Source organism: Pseudorca crassidens, chromosome 7 (genome assembly GCF_039906515.1).
Source record: "Pseudorca crassidens isolate mPseCra1 chromosome 7, mPseCra1.hap1, whole genome shotgun sequence".
NCBI lineage: Eukaryota > Metazoa > Chordata > Mammalia > Artiodactyla > Delphinidae > Pseudorca > Pseudorca crassidens.
In genome coordinates this window covers 81163210-81185698 of record NC_090302.1, presented here as the reverse complement: position 1 = coordinate 81185698, position 22489 = coordinate 81163210, and the positions used below count along the sequence as shown (strand labels likewise).

The following is a 22489-nucleotide window of genomic DNA, read 5'->3' as shown; positions in this document are numbered from 1 at the left end:
CATGTCCTTTTCCCATTTTTGAATTGGGCTGGATTTTTTGCTGTTGTTGAGTTGTAAGAGTTCTTTTTTTAACTGGATTATTAATCCCTTATCAGCTATATGATTTGCAAATATTTCCTCCCATTCCATGGGTTGTCTTCTCACTATCAAATGATAGTGCCCTTTGAAACGCAAAAGATTTAAATTTTGATGAAGTCCAATTTATTTTTTTCTTTTGTTGTGCTTTTAATGTCATACTTAAGAAACCATTCCCAAATCCAAGGTCACGGAGATTTTCACCTGCTTTCTTCTAAGAGTTTTATAGTTCTAGCTCTTAAATTTAGGCAAATATATACTCTTGCTTCTGTCTCTAATATTTCTTCCCAAATAAAATCTGAAAAACAGATTTCATGATTCCAACCTTTATGACCTTTATCAAGTTGCTTAATCTAAGTCTCAGTTTAATTATCCCTCAAGGGATAATTTCACATTATTTTAAGAGTTATACAATTAAACATAACTAGTATAGTGCCTCGCACACTGGTGCTCAATAATCCTACGTATCCTTTCTTTTTTCCTTCAAAGTACTTTCTTTACAGGACCTGCCAGAGTCAGTTATTCTACCTGATTTTACTGTTTTCTTCCTGAGAGTCAAGCCCAGAGCCTCAAATCTCCTTTCTTTGCTTCAGAGGTCTCTCTGGTCCTCTCCTCTCTTACACCTTGTTCTCCTACTTAAGTTCCTGCCTCCACTAAAATCCAGCTTGAAGCCAACTGGGCTACCACGGAGAATACACATTCTAACGGGGTTCGGGGAGGAATGGACAAAGGCGCAGTCCCACAGGGCCCCTGCCTCTCGACCACGTTGGAGGGATCACAACTTAAGGCACACTGAACCCTCAAGGAGGTCAAGGCCAAAGACCTTTGGGCATAAGGGAAGTTACTCCTGAACCTCTCCTTCCAGTTAGAGATTCCTTCCAGGCAGTTCTGAGGAACAGTCTCAGGTCCTCCTGTATATATACAGCGGTCCTCTGTGGGGTCCATCCCCACAGTGCAGGCTCCCGAGGCTCCCCATGTTCCCAAATGCTCTTCCACTGAGACAACACCAGAGGCCACCCTTGCCGTCCCGCATGTACACAGCTGGTCTCTCTGGGGCTGGTGTCCTGCACACAGGGACTCCCCGTGGCAGCAAATGCAGAGAGAGCCCTGAGAGTCTCCATTCGCACGTGGGTCTTCCATGGGGGCGGCTCCGCACACCACTTCCGGGACGCTCCCAAGAGGTAGAGGCAGGGACTCCCTCGGGGGCGGCTCCCATACAACACCTCAGAGTCCGCTGCCCGCAGACCCGCCCCTCACGGTGCCTGCCAGGTCCCCGCCGACCCCGCCCCCGCTTACCGGGACGGCCACGATGCTGGACACTGGTCCGGCGCTGGCTGACCCTAGCCTAGCCGGGTTACCCGAATTACCCGAGCGCTGGGAGTAAGCGGCGCGGGTGGAGCAGCACGGTGAGATGGCGTCAGCCCGCGCGTCTAGAACACACCCACCCTCCGTGCCCCACGCGGGGTATGGCGCGTGCGCACGCGCGAGACGAAATCCGCGGGCCTGGAGACGTGCGCTCCGCCCCGCCCCGCCCCGCCCTCCTGCTCCTCCACGCTCCTCTCGCGCGCTTCAGTCGGCTACAGCAAGCGAGATGAGGCGCCAGAGGACAGCTGAGGAGCGGCGGCCCGCCCCGAAGAGCTGTGGGTCCGGGTGCCAGTGGACGCTCCCCACCAGCGCCGCGGCAGGGTTAGTGCCCGCCCTGAGGAGGCGGCCCGGGAGGGGGCTCCTCGGGGGCTGCGGCACCTCCCAGTACCGCCCGCGCCGGGGCGAAGCGTCCGGCCGCCCGCTCCTGCCTGGGGAGGTGAGAATGACTCACCCGGCGGCCTCGGCTGAAGCCAGCCTCTCCTACCGAGGCCAGCTGCCCACTCAGGCCTCCGGCCCCACGACCCTGGCATCAGGGCATAGACTTTAGCAGTACCGCACAACAGAGGGTCCAAATGAGCCTCACAAAGTGCTTGACTGGCCCAACTCTTTCTGTGCGCCGCTTTCTGAGATGATTGGTCTTCTGTCTCCATCAGCAAAGCTGTACCCTGATGTGGCCCACTTTTTGCTGCAGCACCCTTGTCCTTCAGACTATCCAGTTAGCCGTTCTGAGGGCTGTAATGTGCATTTTTACCGAACTAGGTACTTTGAAGAAAGTGGGGGTAACAAAAAAAGTTAAAAGTCATGAAGCCCCCCAACAACTAATTATAAAGCAATAACTAAAGAAGTACAAACGATATGCTGAGGCTCTTTTTATTTAAATTATTTTTTAATTTTTTAAATATTTTATTTACATTTTAATATACCCCAAGTTTCCAGATGAATTCAGTTTCTATGTCACAAATACAATTCACTTCATCGTGTGGGGAATACAAAGAGGAACTCATTTTGTCCTTACTACCATGAAACTTACCAGTAGGGAAGACAGTACAAGGTCTTAAAGTACAGTGCTATATATTGCTCTCACTTTTAAATGAAATGCCACACACTAAACAGTGTACATATTAAGTAATTTAAACTTCACAACGTCACCATAAAGTACCATACTTTGATTGTTTACATTATACAGATGTAGAAAGTGAGGCACAGAGAGATTAAACAACCTGTCCAAGGTCACCTAGCTAATAAGTGGAATCTGGGTATTCTGACTCCAGAGCCCATACTCCTAACCGTTGGTTTTACTGTACAGCCTCCAGGACCATGTTTACAATATGCAGGATCCCAAGTAAATGTTTTTGCAAGGACCCTGATTATGTAAACAATTTGATTAAAATATGTATTATGAAATTCATGACCCCATGTGAAGTATAATATTTTATTAATGAAGATTTGGGGTAATGGGTAAAGAAGTGGGACTTACATATTTGCTTGCTGTCATATCAGTGCACATAAAATTCTTGGTACTAAGAACCATCTCTTTTTGTCTTTATTTCAGATGCATCATTCCTAGCTAATTTCACATCTCACACATGAGAAAAAGGTAATGATGGTATTATTACTCACAAGGTCATAACTTCAGAACCTTTTTGTTTTGAAACAATATAGATCTTCTTGCCTCTCTAGTTTCCTAATACCATTTATTTAACGCTAGTTACATCATTACTTATGCCACCACATCATCCATCTTGCCACCTGCGAATACAGGCTTCTAAAGACTCTTTCATTGGTTGCTACAGTGTTTCATTAATGATGAGCACAAATGCAAATCTTACCCAGAGTATATAGTCAAGTCTGAATGGTAATTTGTTTTCTAGATTGTTAAATTTACCCTTTGGAATTTTATAATGTAAATGTAGAACAATGTACCTCCAACCATGTCTTTTCTTGAATTCTTTAGGCCATAAGCACAACATTCCTAGAATAATCTTTTAGTGCTGACTGAACCCCTAGCTTACTCACACTGCTACCAGCAGGGAGAATAGGTGAGAGGCCATTGGCTGGTCAAGAAGAGCAATCCCATGGCACAGGATTATCCATCTGTCTTCCAGCATGACGTAAGAGCAACCAGGGAACAACCCTTCGTGATAAACACACTCAAAAAACTAGGAGTAAAAGGGAATTTCCCCAGCCTGATAAAGGGCATCTGCGAAAAAACCACCACTAACATCACTTAATGGTAAAAGACTGAATACTTTCCCCCCTGAGATCTTGAAAAAGAAAAGAATGTTCATTCTCACTACTTATATTCACATTGTACTGGAGGTTCTAGCCAGATCTATTAGGCAAGAAAAAGAAGTAAAAGGCATCCAGATTGGAAAGGAAAAAGTAAAACTATATCTATTCACAGAACACATGATCTTATACATAGAAAAGTCGTAAGAAATGCACTTAAAGCTACTAGAATTAATAAATGAGTTCAGCAAGGTTGCAGATTACAAGCTCAGTATACAAAAATCAGTTGTATTTTTACATACTTTCAATGAATAACCTGAAAATGAAATATTTTAAAACTTCCATTCTTAATAGCATCAGGAAGAATGATACTTAGGAATAAATTTACAAAAGGAGTGCGAAATGTACACTCTGAAAACTGAAAAATTATTGAAAGAAATTAAAAAAGATCTAAGTAAGGATTTTTTTATGAATCACTTCACTATATACCAAAACTAACAGCACTGTAAATCAACTACTCTTTTTTTTTTAAGAAATTTAAGGAAAAAAGATTTTTTAAAAAATCTCAGGTTCATGGATTGGAAGACAACATTATCAAGATGGCAATACTCCCCAGATTGATCTACAGATTCAACACAACACCTACCAGAATCTCAGCTGACTTCTTTGTAAAAATTGACAAGCTAATTCCAAAACACACATGGAACTTCAAGGGACCTTGAATAACCAAAACAATTCTAAAAAAGAATAAAGTAGGAGGACTCACATTTCCCAATTTCAAAACTTATTACAAAGCAACAGTAACTAAGTCAGTGTGTTACTGGCACAAGGAGAGACATATACATCAATGAAATAGAATTAAGAGTCCAGGGATAAACTATCTATGGCCAACTGATGGCCAACTGATTTTTGACAAGAGTGCCAAGACCATTCAATGAGGAAGAACAGTCTCTTCAATAAATGGTGCTGGGGGCTTTCCTGGTGCCGCAGTGATTGAGAGTCCACCTGCCGATGCAGGAGACACGGGTTCGTGCCCCGGTCCGGGAGGATCCCACATGCCGCAGAGCGGCTAGGCCCGTGAGCCATGGCCACTGGGCCTGCGCGTCCAGAGCCTGTGCTCCGCCAGTGTGTTCATTACATGAGTCTGCCCTTGTTTAGAAAGACACTGATCCCACTGTCCTATCCACACAAGTACCCTCTGTCAGTAGGTACCAAATCAATAAGTAAACCTGTACTAAATGCCTAGTCTACAAAAAGGCATAAGATTGGCTTTGGCTCTGACTCCTCAGCTCTGAGACAGAGGAGCAAGGGCTGGGTAAGTTGCCGTAGAGGAGTTTGCAGCAGATGGTTTTAATGGCTTAGTGGGATGACAGTGATTGTGGGTTATCTGTAAGGTAAACAGTGCACCAGTTGGAGCTGGTGCCAAGTTTGCTGAATCTGATGATTTTGTCTGGGGCAAGAGGTCAGGCTAATGGGAGACTGAGAAATGTTGCAGCAACAAAAAGGTGGCAGTAGCTGCAGGAAGCAGGAGCTGATTGGATAGGAGATAAAGTATTCTGTTCACCTTCTCTTCATCCCACTGGTGTGGGAGAGTCCGACCCTAGGGTTCTGGGAATGGCCAAACACACAACACCTGACACTGGACCTATGTGATTGACTGCAATTTATTAATCACATATATTCACAGCCCAGGGGAGGAGGACACAAAACACCATGTAGTGCCACACTGCACTGTTCTCAGAAATAGACTGAACAAACGGGCTACAAGAGGCAGGCTTTGTAGTAACAAGAGGGTGAGGTGACCCTTGGTTCCCATGGGAGGATATGATTGGTTTGTTTGAATAATCCACATGCTGTGGGGAGGTGAAGCCTATTAGGTTGAGGACGGGTCGCGTTCAGCTGGTCCAGCTGACAGGGAAACTAGTGAGTAGCGGACTTTTCCCACTGGGCGAGGGGCATATCTGGTGAGAGTAGAACTCATGGTTAGGCCTCTGGGACCCTGTAAGGCTCAAAGATGTCAAGGCTCAAAGGGACCCTGTAAGGCTCAAAGATGTCCCTACATATAGGGAAGGAATAAAAGCTATTTTGTAGGTTTCCTGACCTGCTATTTAAAAGCTAATACAAGCTGCTTTTTCCTTGTATATTCACCTTATTTGATTTTTATTAACCAATCATTCAGTGCTGTTTGGTAGAAAGTCTTCTTGTTCTTGTATTACGGAATTTTCAAGTTCAAGGAAGTTGTTGAAGGTTAAAATCCATCCCAGGTTCAGGTGGGACTATTCCTAAATTATCTTAAATGTAAGGATCTATTTTGGTTTTGAATAGATAATAAGAGGTTTTTAAAATAGCATGTAGTAATTGTTTCTTTGTATTGATTCACTTTGCTGTACAGTATAAACTAACACAATATTGGAAAGCAACTATACTCCAATAAAAATAAATAATAAAACGATGATACTATATATAGGAAACCCTAAAGACTCCACACGAAAACTACCAGAACTGATAAATAAATTCAGCAAGGTAGCAGGATACAAGATTAACATACAGAAATCTGCATTTCTTTACACTAACAATGAAATATCAGAAAGGGAAAATAAAAAACAATCCTTTTTAAAATCGCATCAGGGAGTTCCCTGATGGCCTAGTGGTTGGGATTCCAGGCTTGCACTACCATGGCCCAGGTTCAATCCCTGGTCAGAGAACTGAGATCCCACAAGCCGCCAAATAAATAAATAAATAAATAATAAAAATAAAATAAAATTGCATCAAAAAAATAAAATACTTAGGAATAAACTTGACAAAGGGCGTGAAAGACTTATATGCTGAGAACTATAAAACATTGATAAAGGAAACTGAAGATGATTCAAAGAAATGGAAAGACAGCCCATGCTCTTGGATTGGAAGAATTAATATTGTTAAAGTGGCCATACTACCCAAAGCAATCTACAGATTTAATGTGATCCCTATCAAGTTACCCATGACATTTTTCACAGAACTAGAACAAATAATCCTAAAATTTATATGGAACCACAAAAGACCCAGAACTGCCAAAGCAATTCTGAGCAAAAAGATCAAATCTGGAGATATAACCCTCCCAGACTTCAGACAATACTACAAAGCTAGAGTAATCAAAACAGCTTGGTATTGGCACAAAAACATATATGGATCAATGGAACAGAACAGAGAGCCCAGAAATGAACCCACACACCTACAGTCAGTTAATCTTCAACAAAGGAGGCAAGAATATACAATAGGGAAAAGATAGTCTCTTCAGCAAATAGTATTGGGAAAGCTGGACAGCAGCATATAAATCAATGAAGTTAGAACACTCCTTCACACAATACACACAAAAAAAAACTCAAAATGGCTTAAAAACTTAAATATAAGACATGACACCATAAAACTTCTAGAAGAGAACATAGGCAAAACATTCTCTGACATATAGCAAAGTTTTCTTAAGTCAGTCTCCCAAGGCAAAAGAAATAAAAGCAAAAATAAACAAATGGGACCTAATCAAACTTATAAGCTTTTGCACAGCAAGGAAACCATAAACAAAACAAAAAGACAACCTACAGACTGGGAGGATATGTTTGCTAACAATGCGACTGTCAAGGGCTTAATATCCAAAATATACAAATAGCCCATACAGCTGAATACCAAAAAAACAAACAACCTATCAAAAAATGGGCAGAAGACCTAAATAGACATTTCTCCAAAGAGGACATACAGATGGCCAGCAGGCATATGCTCAACATCGCTAATTATTACAGAAATACAAATCAAAACTACAATAAGGTATCATCTCACACCAGTCAGAATTGGCCATCATCAAAAAGTCTACAAATAATAAATGCTGGAGAGGGTGTGTAAGAGGGAACCCTTCCACACTGTTGGTGGGAATGTAAATTGGTGCAGCCACTATGGAGAACATTATGGAGGTTCCTTAAAAAACTAAAAGTAGAGATACCATATGATCAAGCAATCCCCACTCCTGGGCATATATCCGAAAATCTCTTATTCAAAAAGATGCATGCACCCCAATGTTCATAGCAGTACCGTTTACAATAGCCAAGACATGGAAGCAACCTAAATGTCCTTCAACAGATGAATGGATAAAGAAGATGTGGTAGTTTTGGAACCAAGATGGCAGAGTAGAAGGACGTGCTCTCATTCCCTCTTGCGAGAACACCAGAATCACAACTAGCTGCTGGACAATCATCGACAGGAAGACACTGGAACTCGCCAAAAAAGATACCCCACATCCAAAGACAAAGGAGAAGCCACAATGAGACTGTAGGAGGGGCGCAATCACAGTAAAATCAAACCCCATAACTGCTGGGTGGGTGACTCACAGACGGGAGAAGACTTATACCACAGAAGTCCACCCACTGGAGTGAAAGTTCTGAGCCCCACGTCAGGCTTCCCAACCTGGGGGTCTGGCAACGGGAGGAGGAATTCCTAGAGAATCAGACTTTGAAGGCTACTGGGATTTGATTGCAGGACTTTGACAGAACTGGGGGAAACAGAGACTCCACTCTTGGAGGGCACACACAGAGCAGCGTGCACATCGGGACCCAGGGGAAGGAGCAGTGACCCCAGGGGAGAGTGAACCAGACCTACCTGCTAGTGTTGGAGGGTCTCCTGCAGAGGCAGGGGGTGGCTGTGGCTCACTGTGGGGACAAGGACACTGGCAGCAGAAGTTCTGGGAAGTACTCCTTGGCATGAGCTCTCCCAGAGTCTGCCATTAGCCCCACCAAAGAGCCCAGGTAGGCTCCAGTGTTGGGCTGCCTCAGGCCAAACAACCAACAGGGAGGTAACCCAGCCCCACCCATCAGTATTCAAGAGGATTAAAGTTTTACTGAGCTCCAGTGTACCAGAGCAACAGTCAGCTCTACCCACCACCAGTCCCTCCCATCAGGAAACTTGCACAGGCCTCGTAGATAGCCTCATCCACCAGACGGCAGGCAGCAGAAGCAAGAAGAACTACAATCCTGCAGCCTGTGGAACAAAAACCAAATTCACAGAAAGATAGACAAGATGAAAAGGCAGAGGGCTATGTACCAGATGAAGGAACAAGAAAAAACCCCAGATAAACAACTAAATGAAGTGCAGATAGGCAACCTTCCAGAAAAAGACTTCAGAATAACGATAGTGAAGATGATCCAGGACCTCGGAAAAAGAATGGAGGCAAAGATCGAGAAGATGCAGACATGTTTAACAAAGACCTAGAAGAATTAAAGAACAAAGAGACAGATGAACAATACAATAACTGAAATGAAAAATACACTAGAAGAAATCAATAGCAGAATAACTGAGTCAGAAGAACGGATAAGTGACCTGGAAGACAGAATGGTGGAATTCACTGCTGCAGAACAGAATAAAGAAAAAAGAATGAAAAGAAATGAAGGCAGCCTAAGAGACCTCTGGGACAACATTAAATGCAACAACATTCACATTATAGGGGTCCCAGAAGGAGAATAGAGAGAGAAAGGACCAGAGAAAATATTTGAAGAGATTATAGTCGAAAACTTCCCTAACATGGGAAAGGAAATAGCTACCCAAGTCCAGGAAGCACAGAGAGTCCCATACAGGATAAACCCAAGGAGAAACACGCTGAGACACATAGTAGTCAAATTGGCAAAAATCAAAGACAAAGAAAAATTTTTAAAAGCAGCAAGGGAAAAATGACAAATAAATACAAGGGAACTCCCATAAGGTTAACAGCTGATTTCTCAGCAGAAACTCTACAAGCCAGAAGGGAGTGGCATGATATACTTAAAGTGATGAAAGGGAAGAACCTACAACAAGATTACTCCACCCAGCAAGTATCTCATTCAGATTCGATGGAGAAATCAAAAGCTTTACAGACAAGCAAAAGCTAAGAGAACTCAGCACCACCAAACCAACTCTACAACAAATGCTAAAGGAACTTCTCTAAGTGGGAAACACAAGAGAAGAAAAGAACCTAAAAAAAAAACCCCAAAACAATTAAAAAATGGTAATAGGAACATACATATCAATACTTACCTTAAACGTGAATGGATTAAATGATCCAACCAAAAGACACAGGCTCACTGAATGGATACAAAAACAAGACCCATATATATGCTGTCTACAAGAGACCCACTTCAGACTTCGGGACACATTCAGACTGAAAGTGAGGGGATGGAAAAAGATATTCCATGCAAATGGAAATAAAAGAAAGCTGGAGTAGCAATACTCATATCACATAAAATAGACTTTAAAATAAAGAATGTTACAAGAGACAAGGAAGGACACTACATAATGATCAGGGGATCAATCCAAGAAGAAGATATAACAATTATAAATATATATACACCCAACACAGGAGCACCTCAATACATAAGGCAACTGCTAACAGCCATAAAAGAGGAAATCGACAGTAACAAAATAATCGTGGGGGACTTTAACATCTCACTTATGCCAATGGACAGATCATCCAAAATGAAAATAAATAAGGAAACAGAAGCTTTAAATGACACAATAGACCAGATAGATTTAATTAATATTTATAGGACATTCCATCCAAAACAGCAGATTACACTTTCTTCTCAAGTGCACATGGAACATTCTCTAGGATAGATCACATCTTGGGTCACAAATCAAGCCTCAGTAAATTTCAGAAAATTGAAATCATATCAAGCATCTTTTCTGACCACAATGCTATGAGATTAGAAATCAATTACAGGGAAAAAAATGTAAAAAACACAAACACATGGAGGCTAAACAATACGTTACTAAATAACCAAGAGATCACTGAAGAAATCCTCAACAAAATACTAGCAAACAAAATGCAACAGCACATTAAAAGGATCATACACCATGATCAAGTGGGATTTACCCCAGGGATGCAAGGATTCTTCAGTATATGCAAATCAATCTATGTGATACACCATATTAACAAATTGAAGAATAAAAACCATATGATCATCTCAATAGATGCATGAAAAGCTTTTGACAAAATTCAACACCCATTTATGATAAAAACTCTCCAGAAAGTGGGCATAGAGGGAACCTACCTCAACGTAATAAAGCCCATATACGACAAACCCACAGCAAACATCATTGTCAATGGTGAAAAACTGAAAGCATTTCCTCTAAGATCAGGAACAAGACAAGGATGTCCACTCTCACCACTATTATTCAACATAGTTTTGGAAGTCCTAGCCATGGCAATCAAAGAAGAAAAAGAAATAAAAGGAATACAAATTGGAAAAGAAGAAGTAAAACTGTCACTGTTTGCAGATGACATGATACTATACATAGAAAATCCTAAAGATGTCACCAGAAAACTACTAGAGCTAATCAGTGAATTTGGTAAAGTTGCAGGATACAAAATTAATGCACAGAAATCTCTTGCATTCCTATACACTAATGATGAAAAATCTGAAAGAGAAATTAAGGAAACACTCCCATTTACCACTGCAACAAAACGAATAAAATACCTAGGAATAAAGCTATCTAGGGAGACAAAAGACCTGTATGCAGAAAACTATAAGACACTGATGAAAGAAATTAAAGATGATACCAACGGAGAGATATACCATGTTCTTGGATTGGAAGAATCAATATTGTGAAAATGACTATACTACCCAAAGCAATCTACAGATTCAATGCAATCCCTATCAAATTACCAATGGCAGTTTTTACGGAACTAGAACAAAAAAATCTTAAAATTTGTATGGAGACACAAAAGACTCCAAATAGCTAAAGCAGTCTTGATGGAAAAAAACAGAGCTGGAGGAATCAGACTACCTGACTTCAGACTATACTATAAAGCTACAGTAATCAAGACAATATGGTACTGGCACAAAAACAGAAATATAGATCAATGGAACAAGATAGAAAGCCCAGAGATAAACCCACGCACCTATGGTCAACTAATCTATGCCAAAGGAGGCAAGGATATACAATAGAGAAAAGACAGCCTCTTCAATAAGTGGTGCTGGGAAAACTGGACAGCTACACGTAAAAGAATGAAATTAGAACACTCTCTAACACCATACACAAAAATAAACTCAAAATGGATTTGAGACCTAAATGTAAGACCGGACACTATAAAACTCTTAGAGGAAAACATAGGAAGAACACTCTTTGACATAAATCACAGCAAGATCTTTTTTGATCCACCTACTAGAGTAATGGAAATAAAAACAAAAACAAACAAATGGGACCTAATGAAACTTCAAAGCTTTTGCACAGCAAAGGAAACCATAAACAAGACGAAAAGACAACCCTCAGAACGGGAAAAAATATTTGCAAACGAATCAACGGACAAAGGATTAATCTCCAAAATATATTAACAGCTCATGCAGCTCAATATTAAGAAAACAAACAACCCAATCCAAAAATGGGCAGAAGACCTAAATAGACATTTCTCCAAAGAAGACATACAGATGGCCAAGAGGCACATGAAAAGCTGCTCAACATCACTAATTATTAAAGAAATGCAAAACAAAACTACAATTAGGTATCACCTCACACCGGTTAGAATGGGCATCATCAGAAAATCTACAAACAACGAATGCTGGAGAGGGTGTGAGGAAAGGAAACCCTCTTGCACTGCTGGTGGGAATGTAAACTGATACAGCCACTATGGAGAACAGTAATGGAGGTTCCTTAAAAAATAAAAATAGAATTACCATATGACCCAGCAATCCCACTACTGGGCATATACCCAGAGAAAACCATAATTCAAAAAGACATATGCACCCCAATGTTCACTGCAGCACTATTCACAGTAGCTATGTCATGGAAGTAACCTAAATGCCCATCGACAGATGAAAGGACAAAGAAGTTGTGGTACGTATATACAATGGAATATTACTCAGAGATAAAAAAAGAACGAAAATTGGGTCATTTGTAGAGACGTGGATGGACCTAGAGACTGTCATACAGAGTGAAGTAAGTCAGAAAGAGAAAAACAAATATTGTATATTAATGCATATATGTGCACTAGAAAAATGGTACAGATGAACCAGTTTGCAAGGCAGAAATAGAGACACAGATGTAGAGAACAAACGTATGGACACCAAGCGGGGAAAGCGGGGCAGGGCAGGGGTCAGTGGTGGTGAGATGAATTGGGAGATTGGGATTGACCTATATACACTAATATGTATAAAATAGATAACTAATAAGAACCTGCTGTATAAAAAATAAATTTTAAAAATTCAAAAATAAAAAAATATTTGCAATGCATATGCAAAGAGCTAATTTTCATAATATTAAAAAGTAGTTGTAAATCAATAAGTAAAGATAAATAATCTATTGGCAAAAAATAGTAACAGAGAATTAACAAAAAAGGAAATAAACATACAAAAAGGTGCCTAGCCTACCTTAAAATAAATTTGTAAATATACAAGATACATTTATCACTTCTCAGGTTGACAAGGATAAAAAATGTGACATGTATGGGAATAGAGGCACCCGTAGGCAGTTTTGGTGAGGATACAAATCCATACAACTGGTGGGGCAATTAGGCAATATCAACACTTAAAATACTCAAACCTCTTTATCCATCAATTCAACTCTTAGGAATTTCTCCTACATATATATCCATACTTGTGTACAATGACATATATATGAGGTTCGTGTCAGCATTATTATTCAGAGCCAAAAAAACTATAATTAACTAAATTTACATATAACTAAATAACCGAATGTGACATTGAAGATAAATTGTGTTGTAGCTCTATCAAAGAAGACTGTACAGCCATCAAAGAAAAGATACACAAGATATATTCATATTATTAAATAAAACAGGATAAGAAGTGTCTGTAATATGTTTCCATTTGTGAAGAAAAATATATCACTTTATTTATGCCTCCTATGCCGAATCAATTCTGAAAGATACACAGGGAAGGAAAACGGCAGACAAGAGTAAGAAAGAGACATACTACATACCTTCTTCTGCCTTTGGAATTTTGTACCATGTATATGTGTGCCTACTTTTAAAAAAAGCAATTACTTTTAGTTATTGAAATAAAATAAATGCCTCCATCAAAAGACCTCATCCCTGCTCCTCCAACCTTTCCCCTCAATCCAATCCAGTCCACCCACCTGCACCTCTGCTAGAGGTAGATTGCATTTCTTACTGCCAAATGAACTCCATGGCCCATGCATCTACTGGTAAGTTTCTCTCCTACACACACTCCTTTCACCCACAGCCTGCCCTTAGACATTCAACTCCAATGTCTCTCCACCCAGGAGCCTTCTCTGACTATCCATCGATGCTTTTTCCCCTCAAGAATGGGATGTTGGGCTTCCCTGATGGCACAGTGGTTGAGAGTCCGCCTGCCGATGCAGGGGACACGGATTCGTGTCCCGGTCCCGGAAGATCCCACATGCCGCGGAGCGGCTGGGCCCGTGAGCCACGGCCGCTGAGCCTGCGCGTCCGGAGCCTGTGCTCCACAACGGGAGAGGCCACAACAGTGAGAGGCCCACGTACCGCAAAAAAAATAATAATAATAAATAAATAAATAAATAATTCCATTGCTGGCTCTTACTTTGTGTGGATTAGTCTTCTTTTGGAAACCAGATAGTGAAGTGTCTTGAAAGTAGGAAGGCAACATGACTAAAATATCTTTGTACCCTTGACACTGCCCAGCTTAGGACTAAGCACAGATTGATGGCTCACCATGCCAGATGGGTGAAGGACTGGATGCTGGAGGAAGGACCAAGTAGTAACTTCAGAGATACTGAGGCCAAGAATTTTTTGGCTGGGAGACCACTTTTACCAGGGAAAGACTCTCAAGGAAATTCAGAAATTTTGAGATATTGGAGTCATATCACGATATCCACAGACAGCTAAGCAGGTAACATAATGTCTAAATCAATAGTCAAGGTGTAGGAGTGATGGATCCTGGGGCTGGTTGGAAAACACCTGTCATTCCTAAAAGTTAGCAAAATCCAGGTTAAAAAAAAAAACGAACTCCTCAGGTAAACAGCATATATCCAGAGTAGATATATGGAAGTGGCCATATATTCCAATAATCCTTAGTTGGAAGTGGCCACTTATCTCTGTAGGAAGTCATCTTCCTGAGCAAGTGGAATACTGTCACATGGGTAGAGGTGCTTTGGAACACAAAGCTTTGGATAGTCCTCCAGAAGTGAACCAGATTCATGTGCCTCCATTGAAGGCAGTGTTTACATTCTCTTCCCACCACACAGAATAGAGGCTTCCCTTCCGCCACATATTTAAATTTAAAGATGCTGCTACCTTGGCCTTTCCCTGCCACATCAACTATGGTCCCCTTCATGCACCTCTGGTTTCCCATCACCCACTGCCTGTAACATCAAAGTTCTCCATTCCCAAGCCATACCAGACTCTGCTGTCCCTAAACTCATGTGTGCTTTGCACATATATTTCCAGTACAGGTGGAGGAGTTTATAGAGGTTCCTCTGTCCCAGCCACTCTTCCTCAGTTTTCGGGGGATGGGTGACCAGACAACTGTTGCGAAGGAAGAGCCGAGCTGTCAGGCTGGTGGAGGGTGTGGAGAATGAAGACAAAGTGGGAGCACAGACACTGCCTGTGAGCGGCGCCTTCAGTCCTTACAGACAACCAGACACCCTCATCTACAGACTGAATCACCAGTGAGCTTCCCTAGACAGGTAAAGGTCTTTGACACCACACCTGCCTTGTGAAACAGGAGGGCTTTGTGATACAGTCTGGTGGCCTGGTTCTGTCATCTGTGAGGCGGAGGCCACAAGGCATAGCACTGGGAGTCATCAGGCACCAGGACCCTGAATGCCTACATATAGGGATGGTTGGTCTCCTTATGCTAATGAGGTTTAGACCATGCTGAGCCTGACTTCTGTTCTGTGGGATTTGGGGTATCCCTTATATACCTATGGCTCCATCTTCATTATTATCCTAATTATCTCCAGGTGAAAAAGAGTTACCATGGATTAACACTGGAACCTAAAAGGAGCTGCTGCCTGGTAGGGAAACACGATGACCATGGCTGAACCAATCAAGCCTCAGATAAGATACATTCAATTACTCTTTATAGTAATTCTCTTTCTCAGAGCCTAGAAATAATTCTTTGCCAGGCCATCCCTGCAGTGTACTCTAATTGAAAAATCAAGAATCTCTCTATCGGGCTTGGGTTGAGTCCTAGGTAAAGTGGAATCCACCTCACTGGATCTCTTCTGACCTCCCAAAATGGGGGATTTTTCTGATTGGTGGACTTAGTAAGCAAAAGCCCTTGGCTGAGAACCACTGACCATTTAATCAGTTCCATTATTCCTCCTGTGTCACACTAAATCCCCTGAAAATACTGTCCTGGGAAAGGGGACAGGAGGTATGGAATGTGGAGAGCCCTGAAGTAAGCACACAATAAATAGAAAAATGAAATATTCAGGTGAAAGGGTGGAGTACAGGAAGGCAATATAGGACAGTGTATAACATACAGACAAATATATAGAAACAGACTGGGAAATGTATATTTCCTTTGTTTCACTTTAGACATGAAAAAGAAAATCGTGTCCCAGCTTCACACTCTCTTTGACCTTTAAGCGTCACCGGAAAGTCAGACAAAGGGCTAGAGATGCAGCATCAAGAGGTAAAGTCCCAGTCTCTGCTCTGACTCCCCTCCACTGTGGGTGAGATTCCCATGAACGCTGTCCCTCGATGACCCCTGGTTCCAGGAGCCAGGTGCTCTAACCACTGAAGGCTTCAGTTCTCCAAGTTGACAAAATCTGCCAGAAAACTGTTTTGGGTGGGAAATCAGAGTCTGGAAATGTTCCAAAATTCTCTACCTTACCCCTGGGAATGAAGAGTGAGGAAACAGGGAAGAAGTCCTTAATTGTGTCATTTACTAGTTTTATGTTTACTAGTTTCCACTTCCCTGTGGAAGTCACTTCATCTTTCAGTCTTGTTACCATGAAATGGGCATCTGATGATCCTGCCTCACTCACAGTGTAGTTGTGAAGATCAAATGAGAGCAGGTCCAGGAGAGCACACCATACCTGGTTGAGTGGTACACAGACGTGCCTCACAGCACTAACTGTTGGGGTTTGCGGTCTCCTCTCATTCAGAGGCCTTCAGCTTCCTATAGGATGTCCCTGGGTCCACTCCTGCTCCATGTAACACTGTCACCTGGTTTCTCAGCTAGGAGACTTTCCCAGGAAGAAGCTGAAAAGCCATGGGAGCTGCTCTCTGTCATGAAAAGGTGATCTCCTGCTCTTTGCAGTCTCCCAACTCCCAGCCTGGCCTGTGATCATTTCTCTGCTTGGCCTGGGGCAGGGTTGGGGAGAAGGACAGTGGCTGAGAGGGAGCCAGACAGTGGAGCCTGGAGCACTGGTTGAGAGCGTTGCCAGGGCAGAGGGGGATCAGATATTTCAGGAGAGAGGAGTTCCCTAGTTCTGCTCTGTGCTAGGCTCACAGTGGCCCTGGAATTCAGAATTTCACTAGTGCATAGTTCATAAAAGACTCTACATGGGTTTGCACTCAGCCACAAGACAAGTTTTACAGTCAGGAGGATGGATAATTGAGTGAATAATTTTCATCATTTTCATATTCTCTTTACAGCTACACCCTTTCAAGGGCAGCCCCCTGGACCCTGCTGACATTACCTCCTCTGGTTCTGTCTTCAGCGGAGCCAGTTCCTGGGACAGCCCTCAGACAGGAGCTTGTCATATATTATACCCTTCTTCTCTAGATCTCTAGAGAATGGGGATGGACTCTCAAGAGATGTTGTGTACACCCTTTAATCCCCAGAACACAGAATTCCCAAAAGGATCTCCTTTTCTACAGTTTAGAAATACTGAATACCAGGCTGCGGCCTAAGCCCGAAAAGAGAATGACTCCAGGTTCTACCTGGTGATGTTCCAGGTGCTGCCCCATCAGCTAACCATTGGCTCCCCCATCTACCTGGTTCCTTCTCCTAGTTCAGCTTCTCAACACAGGTCAGCAGGGAACTCACCCACCTCCCAGTCTCTCAAGGCCCTGTGCTCCCAGCTGTTGTCTGAGACCTCGCCCAATAAGCCCCAGGCCATCAGCCCAGCCCACCATAACTTGCCAAATGGCATTTCCCTAGGAAAAAAAAAAAAAAAGCACATGAGTAAACACCCAGCGGATGCAGGCCTCAGGGTTTACAGGACTAGGGGAGGGCAGGCACAATCTCCAGGCCACACACTTGTGAAGAGGCAGATGTCACTCCATCAGTAACAAACAGTTGCCATGTTTCCCTCCCAGCCGGGGCTGGCTTCCTCAGGAGGGGAGTGTGCAGCAGCTCCTGTGTGCAGATTCCTGCTGCCAAACCTGCGATGCCATGGCTCTGGAGATTCAGCAGGTGGTGGTGGGTGAGAACACCCTGATCTCCCCCACTTCAAGGAGGCTGTCACAGGGCTGCTCTTACCTAGAGATTTTGTCCACGTCTAAAGTGTCTTCTGAGCAGAGACTGGAGCATCGTTCCCCACACTCCAAAGACCTTTCACTTACATCTGCAACCCTCACAGTGTCAGAGAAATCCTTAACCCAGTCATCGGCCCAGTCAACAGGTGCAGCTAGCATCCATGATTACTGGGCCGAACACCTCAAGCTAAGGCAGGGATTTCAAGTACCAGAGGTGCCCAGGGGCCCAGAGACTATGTTTTCTTCAAGGTTTGAGGAAACTAAGGTTTCAGTGAACCTGCAGGAGATGATGCAGAGCAACCCCAACCTTGTCTATGGGAACCAAGGCCAGCAGCCCTTGAATTCTCAGGTCTCTCTGCGGACCCTGAACCGAGAAGTCACAGCCCTGACACATGCTATGGCCTTACATGTGGTCACTGTCCTCCCTGCCCACCTGTTATTCCTCAGTACTGAAGTCCGGAGGCTTCTTGAGGTACATGTAAAAGGACTGATGCACTTCCAGAGGTGGGGGCTCCCCAGACATGTGGAAGAGTCCCTGAGGCAGCTTATACCAGATCCGCCATTATTTTACCACCCTGTACGTAACCAACCAGACTCTTTCATCCAGAATGATACTTCTCAATTCTCTACTGAGAAATTTGGGACCGTTTCATACCAGAACTGGGGTTCATGTACGGTCGGCCAGCCCAGCCAGGCCTTCTGGGTTTCTAAGTGGTCCATTATGGACCCAGAACAAAGACACTACTACCAGCAAATCCCAGACAATATGGCTCTAGCCTTGCCCTCTCCAGCCCTTAAAGAATTAAGTGGCCTTTATCTAATGCCTGGGCAACAGGCTAACGACTCAGTGGGCCATGTGCAGCCGAAATATAGCCAGCCATTCTGTGGCCTCCCTTCTCTGCACAGTGAGTCCCGGGTTGACACTTTCTTGGGTTCTCAAGGCCTCTCCATGAACGGGAGCATGTCCAAGCCCCCCTTGAAGCATCCTTTTCTCTTCAAGGAGCTCTCCTTCCTCCTTCTGATGCCTAAAACTCCACTCCAGTCAGCTCCACCCTCTTCTCCATCTTCCCCAAATTGGATTGCTCCAACTGAGCACCAACAAGCTCAGATCAATATCCCGTTTCTGACCCTGGATGAGTGTGAAGCCTTGGAGTGGCACCTGCTGCAGAGGCAGCTCCAGCTTCAGTGGGGCTTGCCAGATGTTTTCCAGAGAAATCAGCACACCCAGAGCCCCATGCAGTATAAGCCCTGTGACAAAGCCCAGTCTTCTGAGACTGTGACAACTTCCTGGCCAGGGCAGCCCATCTCAGTCCTCACAAGGGAACTACTCTTGTTCCCAGAGCATGCCAGGAGGCTGCTGGAATTCCACCTCCAGTGACAGTTGATTCACCATCACCGGGGCCTGCCCCAGAAGATCCAGCAGTCCATCCATTTGCTCCTGTCCCCTGCTGACGAGCAGACTCTCTCCTGGAGCAGCACAGCCCTAGACAATGTGGACGTCCCCCACCCTACAGCTCTAGAGGGCACTGGCGTTGGCAACCCATTCCCAGCCGTCAAGGACCCAGGGTCAGTCCCTATGCCGCACTTGTCTGACCAGGCCAAGGCAATATTGCAGAGCTACATCAACTCCAAATGTGGGCAGATTCACCAGGGCAAGGTTCCTGTCTGCATATGTGGCTCCTGGGAGTGCAGAATTCCTGGGGTCCTGGAAGTGGCTCCCTTTACCTCCACCCCAGAAAGCAAGCCCCTAGAACTACAGGCAGCAAATGATCCAGACAAACAACAGAAAATTACACCCTGGATGCCAACGGCCCTTGAGCAGCAGCAGCAAACCTCACCAGGTGCTAACACTGAACATCCTAAGCTGCCCCAAGCCCTGTCCGAGGGAGCCACTGAGACACTGGAGACAGCTTTACGGCACAAGGATCTGGCCTTCTTGTCAGGGATGCCTGCTGTTTATTATGTGGCTCTCTCCACGGCCATGGCCCCAGCAATAACTTCCCAAGCTGTGAAAACAGAGATGGTGCCTGGCCTGTCGAATTTCCAGGAGAACCTCTGACTCAGGTGACCTTACCTGAAGAGCAGGGTCTAAGTCCTGGGCCAGGCTTTCAAGATGCCAACGAGACTTGTGCAGACATTGCAGGTGAATTCCAGGCTGAAGTGCAGAGGGAAGGAATAATCAAGATGGTGCCTCTAGAAAGCCAGTCAGAGCCTGCGAAGCCATACTCACTCGGGGAACCCATCTTGGCCAAACTAAATTTCCATCTGAGAAAGAAGATCCTAGAGATACAACTGGGAATTCCCCTAAAGGCAAGGGAGCCCTGGGAACAAACTGTAGCAATGCCAGAGAACATATGGACACAGGAGTCTCTTGGGAGTCTAAACAACCACGGAAAAACACTGCTCCAGGAGCTCCCCATCCCACCAGATATGCCACGTGCCCTGGATCCAGAATGGCTCCACCTCAAACAACAACTGGCCACTGAGTTAAAGGCAGTGCATCAGAAACAGAAACAACCCAGGTCCAGGGCAGTACCCCATGATTCTGTCCACTGGGCCTCCAAGATCTCACAACCCCGTGGGGACATGACAGAGACCCAGGCACTTTGTGTTCAGCTGGAGGCCAGTGTGAACAACCCCAGCCTAGAGGAGCCCCAAAGCCCTGACAAGAGCAAGGACTCAGCCCAAGACCCCACACTGGCAGAAAAGAGAGAGAAGCCAGGCAAACCCAAAATGACAGGGGACCACGGAGAAGGGGATGCCGGGTTTGCAGTCTCTTCCACAAGAGAAAAAAGCCACTCTGCTGAAGCCCAGAGGCCAGAAGGGATGCTTCTGAACGGGACACCCTGCAGCCCCTGGCAACAGAGACATCGCTATCACCTTGGTTCTCCCTGTCAGCACAGTCCCCAGCATCACCCTCAGCTTAAATTCCCAGAGATACCTCCTGGAGTCCCTGTGGGGAAAGACTCTGAGAAGAATGACCTGCAAGACAGTCAAGCCAAGCTCAATGTCATCCTCAAACCAGCAAGCGTTCCTGAGAATGTCCAGCCTGTGGTGCCCCAGGCATCATAGGGCCAGCCTTTCCTGGGCCAACTCATTCCAGGTAAGCCATTGCAGGGCCAAACTTTACAAGGTCAGGTTTTGCAGGGGCAGATGATGCCAGGCTATACTCACAAGAGGCCCAGCCTTCCAGAATCTGGCTTGAGAAATAAGATGAAATCTTTTCTACACTGTATTAACCCCAAAACCAAAGGCAAAGGGCATGAGGAATCCATGTCCTCCCCATGTGAGAAAGTGGCTAACACAAGAAAAGAAAATGTAGCAAAGAGCCTGGCTCCAGCCAAAAGTCCCAAGGGGCGAACTAAGACAGAGGAGACAAGAGGGGACCCAAAGGCCCAATTTCTGCCTACTGAGAAGCAGGTGGGCCTGGCCTTCTTGGATGGTCCCCATTCCCCAGACAGTAAGCTCCGGCACCGCTCCCACTCCCATCAACTCCACTCTGCCTCAGTCCTGGGCATCCCCCGCCGCTGCCCTCGGCACTGTCCACGAGTGGCTTGTGCCATCCAACCAGGGGACCCGCCCTCACTCTCACCTCTCACCTCAGATGGAAACATTGGTCTGCTCAAGAAGACCCAGTGCATTCGAAAGACTCTGTAGTCTCCTCAACATCTGCGTCCCTTGAAGAGGACTGCTACTGTCATTTTCATTAATGTACAGGTGGGCAGAGTGCCACCCAAAATATACTCTATATCTCTAAGCAGAGAGGTGTCTGTCTGCTCCTCCTCTCTACTGTGGTGTGTTCAAGGAAGGCATAAGGGAGGTAAATGTCCTTTTTATCTAGGGAAGGAGTTTTAACTCACACTTAAGCTGGGTCGCACTCCACACAACAACACCCCCTCCCCGGACTGTGGATAAAGGAACTGGAGCAGAGAAGGAAGGCCCTTGTCTAAGGTACACTGAAGGTAAAGGTCAGGCTTGACTTCTATTATGGCGACCTTGGGCCCAGAGGAGCCATGTGGACATGAGGATAGTACTGTCAAGAAGGAGTGGCCAGGAATCCCACAGGCAAAATTCACTGATGACTTCTATATATGCCCACAATCTGGAGGGGAGTGCCAGTCTTCCAACCTTGAGGAGGCGCTTTGTTTACCAACAGCATGTAGCTAATATGACTAACGTCAAAAGCAAATGGTAGAATCTCCCCTCTCTGCTCCCTGTTGGTTATTCATTAGATCTTTCTGGAGAACTCACCTAGGAGGCTGCTGTAGCTCTCTTGCCTATGTCCCACTTCCACTGCCTAACAGCTGCATGGAATGAATGACACCTGGAATGAAGATCACAGTAGGACATGGAGAGGGGCTTGTCCCCCACCCCCAAGGGTAGGCAGGGACAGAAGCAGAGAGGAAGACCATGTAGATGGGGGTCTGAGTCCCTGAGATA

At 44.5% G+C, this 22489-nt stretch overlaps 1 protein-coding gene and 2 long non-coding RNA genes across 4 annotated transcripts in view; 2 read left to right on the top strand and 1 right to left on the bottom strand.

Annotated features, from left to right (window-relative positions):
• LOC137227976 (uncharacterized) overlaps positions 1 to 22489 on the bottom strand; it is a 117830-nt gene that overhangs the window by 40653 nt on the left and 54688 nt on the right. The gene's annotated exons all lie outside the window — the stretch shown is intronic.
• LOC137227970 (uncharacterized) lies at positions 1656 to 14184 on the top strand. Its single transcript, XR_010945086.1, has 3 exons — positions 1656 to 1761; positions 2993 to 3037; positions 13900 to 14184. It is a non-coding gene; the product is annotated as an uncharacterized lncRNA (long non-coding RNA).
• Positions 15491 to 21706, top strand: LOC137228277 (protein SPATA31F1-like). Its single transcript, XM_067745434.1, is given in 6 exon segments — positions 15491 to 15572; positions 15575 to 15633; positions 16211 to 16256; positions 16805 to 16865; positions 17891 to 20076; positions 20079 to 21706. Coding segments are annotated over 6 exon segments (4062 nt in total).